The sequence below is a fragment of the Microtus oregoni genome, unplaced genomic scaffold (assembly GCF_018167655.1).
Source record: "Microtus oregoni isolate MIOR12 unplaced genomic scaffold, Mior012 000105F_ref0000443, whole genome shotgun sequence".
Taxonomy (NCBI): domain Eukaryota; kingdom Metazoa; phylum Chordata; class Mammalia; order Rodentia; family Cricetidae; genus Microtus; species Microtus oregoni.
The window spans coordinates 973029-982334 of record NW_024544720.1 but is presented as its reverse complement, the minus strand read 5'-3'; the positions used below and the strand labels follow the sequence as shown (position 1 = coordinate 982334).

At 44.1% G+C, this 9306-nt stretch overlaps 1 protein-coding gene across 1 annotated transcript in view; it reads left to right on the top strand.

The window, feature by feature from the left end:
• The first annotated feature begins 737 nt into the window (after positions 1-737).
• The window catches only part of LOC121443377 (Fanconi anemia group C protein homolog), a 77307-nt gene continuing 68738 nt past the window's right edge, over positions 738-9306 (top strand). Inside the window, exons 1-3 of the mRNA XM_041645125.1 lie at positions 738-930; positions 3429-3513; positions 5775-5869. Of these exons, the coding sequence (XP_041501059.1) occupies positions 766-930; positions 3429-3513; positions 5775-5869 (345 nt within the window). The 5' untranslated portion in view covers positions 738-765. The remainder of the gene's footprint in view (positions 931-3428; positions 3514-5774; positions 5870-9306) is intronic.

Genomic DNA, 9306 nt, shown 5'->3' with positions numbered 1-9306 from the left:
AACTTTTTGACTTAGGGTCTCTCAGTGAACCTGGTGCCCCCCACTGGGTATATTAGGTGGCCAATGAGTTCTAATGATCTGTCTGGAGATACAGACACAGGCCAGGAGCCTTGTCCTCAGTCTGCACAGCTCACACTACCCACCGGGCAGCTCCAGCCTTCCTAGAGCAGTATTTAATTAAGCAGATGCTTAAAGTGATGCATGAGGAATGCATTACTTTACCTTTTTTTCCCTGAGAGGTAAAGAGGACCTGGGAAGAAAATTCCTTAGCTAGTACTGCATCGTGTTCTTTACATCTAAATGAGAAGCCAAGCAAGCATAAAAGCATCAGGATAGCAAAAGCATTTTCAGGCACACACTGTTGGTTGATACCCAGGGATGTTTCTGGTTTCTCATCCAGAATACACAAAAGAACTTCACATTTAAGACAGTTAAAGATAGCTCAGTCTTAAGGAGATGTAAAGTATTCTCAGCTGTGCCTTTTGTCCACAATTAGTGTGTTGCTGTGGAAGTGTAATGACTTTTAGTAATGGCATTACCCATGATAAAAGTTCAGATATTAAAATCTGAGCTACAGCTGGCTGAAACATTTAAAATGATTCAGAGAGGACTCCAGCATCCCGAGCAGGCCGTTTGGTGGGTTGCGAGTGTGCTGATAGAGGAGTCTGTCCTGAGCGATCCGTCTGTCCCCTCGCGGAAGACCTCACCATTTCCTGTGCTACCTGGCAGGCTGCTGTGAGGGGTGTCGCTGCTCTCCGCCTAGAGATGGCTCCAGATGCTGCAGGCCTTGCTCCAGACTATCAGTTTTGGCTGCAGAAGCTTTCTATATGGGAGCAGGCCTCCTCCAAGGAAACCCAGCAGGACACCTGTCTCCACCTGTCCCGGTTCCAGGAGTTCCTGAAGCAGATGTATGAAATCTTGAAAGAGATGGTAAGTATCCTGTGACATTAGGCACTCCCCAAGCAAGAATGCCACTTAGAGTTAGGGATTTGTGTGACTGACTTAACTGAACTTAACAAATTAGTGATAGGTGCTGTACACAAGAGCTGTTTTCATACCTTCTAGGTAGACATTTTCTTTCTTAGCTATTTGAGACTGCCTGACCAAGAAATTTATTTATATTACTTCGTTAATTCTTGCAGTATTTGGGATTGAGCCTAGGGCCTTCCACATGTTAGGCTAGCCTTCTATCGTAAAACTGTATCCTAAATCCAAGCTAATTGTTGTAGATTATAAGACTTGGATTCTTCCTGTAGGTAGTAAGTGGGGTTTGTCCTGTTGCCCTTCAAACTTTCCAGGGGTTACTGAGCTGTTTGCCCTTCGTTTAGCTCTGCTTTCAAGGAGGTGCTCCTATCCTGTTTAGTATTGATTTCTCACTATTAAGATATTAAGATCTCTTTTAACAAATATTTTAAGAGATCCTTTCAAATAAATTTCTGAGTATCTTATACAATTTATTGTTAATATCTCCATTTAGCTTCCTATTGACATTGCTTATGTTTACTGTGTTAGATATTTTTGAGGCAGGATTTCTCTGTGTGGCCTTGGCTGTCCTATTACTGGCTGTGTAGACCAGGCTGGCCGCAAACTCACAGTGATCTGTCTGCCTCTGCCTCCTGAGTGCTGGGACTAAAGCACGCACTACCACCTTCCAGCTGAGAGCCATGTTTTCATTTTATAAGCATATTAATGTTTCATACATTATTCATATTTTTAAATTAGAAAATGAAAGTAATTGTTATTTAGCATGTGTACTTTCATTTAGTACTTTCTGTTCATCAAAGAAGCAAATGAGAAATTTGAAGAACAAATTCCTATAGATTATTCTGTAGGTAATGAGAATGAGTTTATATATCTCCAGAAATTAGAAAGGAAGGTTATCTGGAACAAGTGATACTAATTTTTAAACTATTTTTTTGTTGTTTATTTGTTTTTGTTAGTAAGATTTATGTAACTTGACCTTAATGCAGTCTCAGAAAGTCTAGGCTCAGCCCTGGTGCAGGGATCATGTTGAGGAACTTCCTACTGCATCATGGGGCTGTGAGGGCCACAAAGGTCCTTGTGCCACAGATCACTAGGGAAACCAGGAACGTTAGACATGCAGGAGCCTCTCCTCAGCGGAGGAGATAAAATACCCATCTAGAAGTGGCTGTTGTTAATGATCTGGTGACCTTTTTGCTCTCGGTGGCAGACCTCACACACCTTTTGCTATAGAGACTCCCCCAACCCCCCAGAATGTTTATGCCAGACTCTTCCGCTCTGGCCTTCAGTTAATCTATCTTTAGGGATGATGTCACATGTACTTTATGGCCTGCTGACCTCTGTGCTGTTGCAGTCAGAGACCACTAGATTCTCAACCATTTCGCTGTAGAACCCACCCTTGTCACAAGGACTTTGTAGAGGAGTTTCTATGTGGTCACACCTTAAGCTTTAGAGTGTACCTGGAATTAGAATGACTGCTGCCTGGAAATGATTAGTTCCTGGAAACTTTCCCCCAAATTGTACTGTTTTAAATGTGCTGACATGACCTGCCTGGCATCAGACTCCCCAGATCTGACCCAGGTTGATGAAATCAGTCTGAAGAAAGTTTTCATTCTTGTTTCTTCGAGGTTTGCTTCCTGGCCTAGATGTCTATAGCGTCTCCTTCATTGGAGGCCTTGGCTTCCCTGCACATGAGCTGGTGTGGTCTAAATATCATAGAAGAGTGCGGGAAGATACAGGGGAAGATATAGCTGTGCACCAAAACTGTGCTTTATCTTACGCTGTTTCTGTTTGGTTGATGATTTTATCATCTCAGAGGTTGGACTGTTGTAGCTGAAATATGATGTCATTTAACATGTAACAATCATGGCTGTGACACACGAAGACGTGAGTCTTAGGGCCTCAGCCACTTTCCTTCCTTTGCAAAAGCTGAATGAGGGGTCTTTCTTGTACTAACTAAAGCCTATAGTTCGAAGAGCTAGGGTTCCATGGTTGTTAATCACCAGGGCTGCTCTTCTTCAGTGTACTTACTGTATTAAATGAAGTAGTCTTTCCTAGGTTGGGCAATCCCAGACTTGGGAAGGAGAGGCAGGCAGATTTCTGAATTTGAGGCCAGCATGTGAGTTCCAGGACAGCCAGGGCTGTGTAGGAGACCTTGTCTCAAACAACAACAACCAAGAAATAGTCTTTTCTGATTATTGCTTGAGCAAAATGCAATAGATGTTCTTGCAAAATTGAAATGACCTGATTACATCATACTGAGTTTTTAAGGATGAAGTACAAGATAAACTTTGAATTTCTTACAGAGAGCGTTTCTCTAATCTCTTTCTGTGCATTTTCTAGAATAGGATGTACAGGAGCACTCGGGCTCCCTTGAGAAATTGTGTTGTTCAGTTGATTTGAATAGTGTGTTTTAACTATCAAAACATTGGTTGTTGTTTTTATAGGATTCTAGGGCAATCCTGGAAAGGTTCCCCAAAATTGGTCAGCTGTTGGCAAAAACTTGTTGGAATCCTCTCATCTTAGCATATGGTAAGAGCCTCAACACACAATCACCTGATGACAGTTTTACTCTCTCTGCTTCTCACAAAGCACAGGGATATAAATTGTAACCTCTTTCATGTTTCTGTGGGTCAGCTCACCATGTGTATGCATCTTCCTGTGCTTCTGTGTGTTACAGGCAAACAGGCATGCATGTGCACATAGGCTCATGCCTGTGTACTGTAGCACGGCAAGGATTCTTACAGTATAGGTTTAAACACCAGTGTTTAAATTTAAAATGACTGTAGTCACTTTCATCATCTCATTTTAAATTCTCCACAAGTAAACTTGATGCTAATGATACCTAGTTAATTGTTTCACAGGTCCATGTTAACTCATGTATTGCTGCCCACGTTGTGAGGCCATTGTTCAGAGTTGGAGTCCTGCTATAGCCTTGCCATTATTTAAGAGTGATGTGGTTTTAGCCAAGGTTGAGAGAATATGGGAATACTTTAGGTGTAGTATGACTTCACCTCTCCAACCTTGTTTCCAGTTTCGTCTTCCTCAAGTATAACATGCCATTGCAGGGGTGCTGTCGCCAGCTGTCTGAACGCCAGTGTATTCCCTCTGCCTCTTGGCCTTCCTGCAACTGTCCTGAGGCTGGGCTGGTCTCTCTTCATTTGCCTGTGGTTTCCCAGTGTCTTCTCCCACTCTCTGGGCCTGGTAGAGTTTGCTAAAGTTCCTGTAGATGAGCCCTTTGTCTTCTGCCTTAGATTGGCTGCATTATTAGCAGATGTAATTTTTTCATATTTTTTTTTTTTTAAGTAAAAGACTAATATAACCTATCATAGGTCATGTGAGAGCTGTGGACTAGGTGGGGGGGCACTTCCTTGGATCTTTGAGCACACACTTGTGCTTGAGGTGCACATTTGGTCTCACTCGTTCCATCCCCACCTTTGTGGGGTGCTAGGAAAAGGGAGATGAAGAGCTCCCCCTGTAGTTTTCTTCCTCTTCCCTCAGTCAGGTTGTTGATCTAAGGTGGAAAGCTCGTGAGCCAGTGCTGTATTTACTTTCCAGATCTGCCGGTGAGTCCTGGTGGATCCTTAGCAGTTTCCTATGGAAATCCCAGTCCCAACCGTGGTGCCTCTGGGGAGGAAGCTCCTGGATGCCACTCCCTGTATGGAGTACTAGTGGTCCTCATGTAAGCAGCAGGGGCTTATTTATGTCTGCGAGCCAGCCAAGCAGAGTGAGCTGTGTGCTCATCGGCCAGAGGTGTATACAGTGCGTCTCTCCTTACGTATGAGAGGAAAACAGACACGCGAACTTGTATGTAGGATTACTCCACATCCTGGTGGTACCACCCCTCTTTTTATTCTTTGAAGTTTAAGCTCCATAAACTACCATTTTCCTGCTTCCCTTTTTGAAATTGCCCCCCAGTACATCCTCCTTTCTTTATAGTGAAGCATATTATTGGAATGTCTGTCACTCGTGAATTAGTATTTACACCAGGTCAAGTGCAGCAGTCACATCTCACTCAGAGGTATCAGTTCAGCCTGGAGAATTCTTTGAAAGTTACAAGTCTGGAAATTAATGTGTGTTAGGCGAGACTATACCTACCTCCTGGTGCCTTATTTATGCTCATAGGGGAAAATGAATGTCTCAGAATGACCCTGAGAAAGTGTAAACTCAATGATTGTCACTGGAGGAAAAGTAGATCTAAAAATTATGAAGGGATAGGTGCTCCCTGTGAACGTAGAGGAGCTTTCCTGTAGTTTGTCCTGTCCTTGTGCCTTTGATAGCAAAGCCATTGGAGGCACTAGGCTGTAGGAAGCTGGAAGGTGAGCTCTGCCTGTCTAAGACCACTGCAGGGGCTGGGTCTGTCTCCCTCCCCTCTCCCCATCACAAGGTCTGCATTGCTCTGTGTAGCTTATGTGCTAACAACTTCCGATTACAGCTTTAATTTTTGGTCACTAGTTGTGCTGTAAGTCTCTACCTCGAACAGGTTTGGCCACAGAAACAGAAACAGATAGTAGTTATTTTGCTTTAAAGAGGTTGACATTACTGATGTTTCAATCGTGAAATTAGAAACATCTTGAAGCGCCCAGCACATTCAGCACTTCCCATCGTTCTTACTTGGCTCTAAAAACTGCTGCTGTCTCAGAAAGAGTTGACCACACAAGAGCTGGACAGTGAGCTGAACCCACAAAAAGAAAAGCCAAAGCCGAGCTTGGTGCTTTGAGGTTTTCCTAAGCATGTTCTTAAGGTTTTTCCTTTTTGATAAAATATACTCATTTTAGTTTTATTTTCTGCAGATGAAAGCCAAAAATTTCTAATATGGTGCTTATGTTGTCTGATGAACAAAGAACCACGGACCCCTGGAGAATCCGAGCTTAACTTCTGGATCCGCGTAAGAGAGTAAAGCTTCCTCTGCCTTGCTTTGGCTTAAGTTGATTATTTAAAGTCCTCTACACTCTGCTAATTTCCACTTATTGATACAAATCTGTGATATTTTAAGGCGACAGCAGTTTTCAACCTGTAGGTTGCCACCCCTTTAGGGGTCACACATCAGATATCCTGTATGTCACATACTTACATTATGATTCATAGTAGTAGCAAAATTATAGTTATAAAGTAACAATGAAATAACTTTGTGGTTGGGATCACCATAACACAAGGGACTTTTTTAAAGGACGGCTGCATTGGGAAGGTTGGGAACCACTGCTCTGCAGTGTTGAAGTGGGAATCGCTGCTCTGCAGTGTTGAAGTGGGAATCGCTGCTCTGCAGTGTTGAAGTGGGAACCACTGTTCTGCAGTGTTGAGGTTGGGAACCGCTGCTCTGCAGTGTTGAAGTGGGAATTGCTGCTCTGCAGTGTTGAAGTGGGAACCGCTGCTCTGCAGTGTTGAGGTTGGGAACCGCTGCTCTGCAGTGTTGAGGTTGGGAACTGCTGCTCTGCAGTGTTGAAGTGGGAACCGCTGCTCTGCAGTGTTGAAGTGGGAACCGCTGCTCTGCAGTGTTGAAGTGGGAATTGCTGCTCTGCAGTGTTGAAGTAGGAACCGCTGCTCTGCAGTGTTGAAGTGAGAACCGCTGCTCTACAGTGTTGAAGTGGGAACCACTGCTCTGCAGTGTTGAAGTGGGAATTGCTGCTCTGCAGTGTTGAGGTTGGGAACCGCTGCTCTGCAGTGTTGAGGTTGGGAACTGCTGCTCTGCAGTGTTGAGGTTGGGAACCGCTGCTCTGCAGTGTTGAAGTGGGAACCATTGCTCTGCAGTGTTGAAGTAGGAACCGCTGCTCTGCAGTGTTTAAGTGGGAACTGCTGCTCTGAAGTGTTGAAGTGGGAACCGCTGCTCTGCAGTGTTGAAGTGGGAACCGCTGCTCTGCAGTGTTGAAGTGGGAACCGCTGCTCTGAAGTGTTGAAGTGGGAATTGCTGCTCTGCAGTGTTGAAGTGGGAACCGCTGCTCTGCAGTGTTGAAGTGGGAACCGCTGCTCTGCAGTGTTGAAGTGGGAACCGCTGCTCTGAAGTGTTGAAGTGGGAATTGCTGCTCTGCAGTGTTGAAGTGGGAACCGCTGCTCTGCAGTGTTGAAGTGGGAACCGCTGCTCTGCAGTGTTGAAGTGGGAACCGCTGCTCTGCAGTGTTGAAGTGGGAACCGCTGCTCTGCAGTGTTGAAGTGGGAACCGCTGCTCTGCAGTGTTGAAGTGGGAATCGCTGCTCTGCAGTGTTGAAGTGGGAATCGCTGCTCTGCAGTGTTGAAGTGGGAATTGCTGCTCTGCAGTGTTGAAGTGGGAACCGCTGCTCTGCAGTGTTTAAGTGGGAACTGCTGCTCTGCAGTGTTGAGGTTGGGAACTGCTGCTCTGCAGTGTTGAAGTGGGAACTGCTGCTCTGCAGTGTTGAGGTTGGGAACCACTGCTCTGCAGTGTTGAAGTAGGAACCGCTGCTCTGCAGTAGTCGTTATGGCTGCTCAGCAGCTCAGTCCCAAAATAATCACGCAGAAACTGTATTATTAAAACACTGCTTGGCCCATTAGCTCTAGCTTCTTATTAGCTAACTCTTACATCTTAGTTTAACCCATTTCTATTATTGCCACATGGCAGTGGCTTACTGGCTAAGTTTTTGTAGCATGTCCCACTCTGGTGGCAGATCCATGGTATCTCTCTGACTCTTCCTTCTTCCAGCATTCAGTTCTGTCTTCCCTGCCTACCTAAGTTCTGCCCTATCAACAGGCCAAGGCAGTTTCTTTTTTCATTAACCGATGAAAGCAATATATAGACAGAAAGACCTCCTACACCACAAGGTTGTGGTTTACTGGGTAAAGTTCCAGCTGGGCTCCATGGCTTCTCTTTGACTCTACCTTCCTTCTCCCAGCATTTACTTTAGTTTTCCTTGCCTAGCTAAGGTCTGCCCTGCTATAGGTCCAAAGCAGTTTCTTTACTCATTAACAGTAATCACAGCATACAGAGGGGAGTCCCACATCAGAACCTTCTCTTCATAATCTCTGTCTTCTGTAAGTGTGTTTTCAAGGATTTAATCCATATGAAAACATCATCTTAACAAGGCACAGGAGTGCTTTTTATATATCAGGTGCTGTTTTCCTTTTCCTTCTCTTAGTGATGGCTTGGAAGTACCTAAGGTAAGCAGACATGGATCAGATGCAGTGAGTCCACCATTCCACACGGGGTTTGGGGTACCTTGCAGATACTCTGCCACTGAAAACGCCTTATTCAAATCTTTTCTTTCTTTCCGAGACAGGGTTTCTCTTTGTGGCCTTAGCTGTCTTGGAATTCACTTTATAGACCAGGCTGGTCTCAAACTCAGACATCTGCCTGCTTCTGCCTCACAGATACTGGGATTAAAGGTGTGTGCCACAACACCTGGTTTGCTCAAATCTTAATCTCCTATGTTACCTTTTTCAAGTTACATGCTTTTCTAAATTGCAATCGTCCATCTTCAGTAGAAAATAATCTCACTTGCTCATAGGTCTGCTAGAAAAATAAGTGATTAGAACTATACTGTGGGTGTTTGTGTGCTTACAAATTGACTGTTGATGGTGGGAGTAAGTATTCACTCTGCCATTGCTTTGGTAAGGGTAGGATTCATAATACAGGTTAGGGTTCAAAATGAACTAAGCCATTTTAATGGGAACATTCACTGCTGTTTTGAATTAAAGGATATGTTTTTCAGTTTGTGAAATAACAAGGTCAATCCGCTTTCAATGTTAGGAAGATGTCTTTAGGAACATGTTCTGTGCCTCCCTGGCTACTGCAGTCTCAGTTTAAGCGAAGTTTTTTCTTGATTGTTGTCTTGCTTTTAAAGTTGATTGACATATGCTAGTTTACAGAGTGGCAGGTTTTATTATGTTTCTCACACATGTGTGATGTGCATTTTTGCATTTGCTTATGTTGTCTGGGTCTCTTAAAGATTTTCCACAGATTGGTTTTTATCATAAACGACATATACTCTAATTTTTTTCTTTTAATGATTCCATGTAGGCTGCCATTTGAAGATCATAACTTCAGAATTCACCACAATTGGACAGTTGTAAAGACAGGGAAGGGCGACTCTTAGAGAAGTAGGACCTCCACTTCCCGAGTGCCTCTTTCTCTTAACCGCAGTGTAACACGGTTCTTACAAACCAGAGACAGAAATGGGGTTCAACCTGGAGGTCAGAAAAGCAAAGCAGTCAGCTCCTGGCTCATACCTTTATCTCAGTCCAAAAATGGTGATCCTGTCTCCTGAATCCTCAGAATGAGACTGTGTGTGAGAGAGCTGTCTCCACCCATCTTCTGTTCCTCTCTAAGGCTGGGATAAAAGGTGTGTGTCACCACTGCCTGGTCAGTAAGGCTGATTT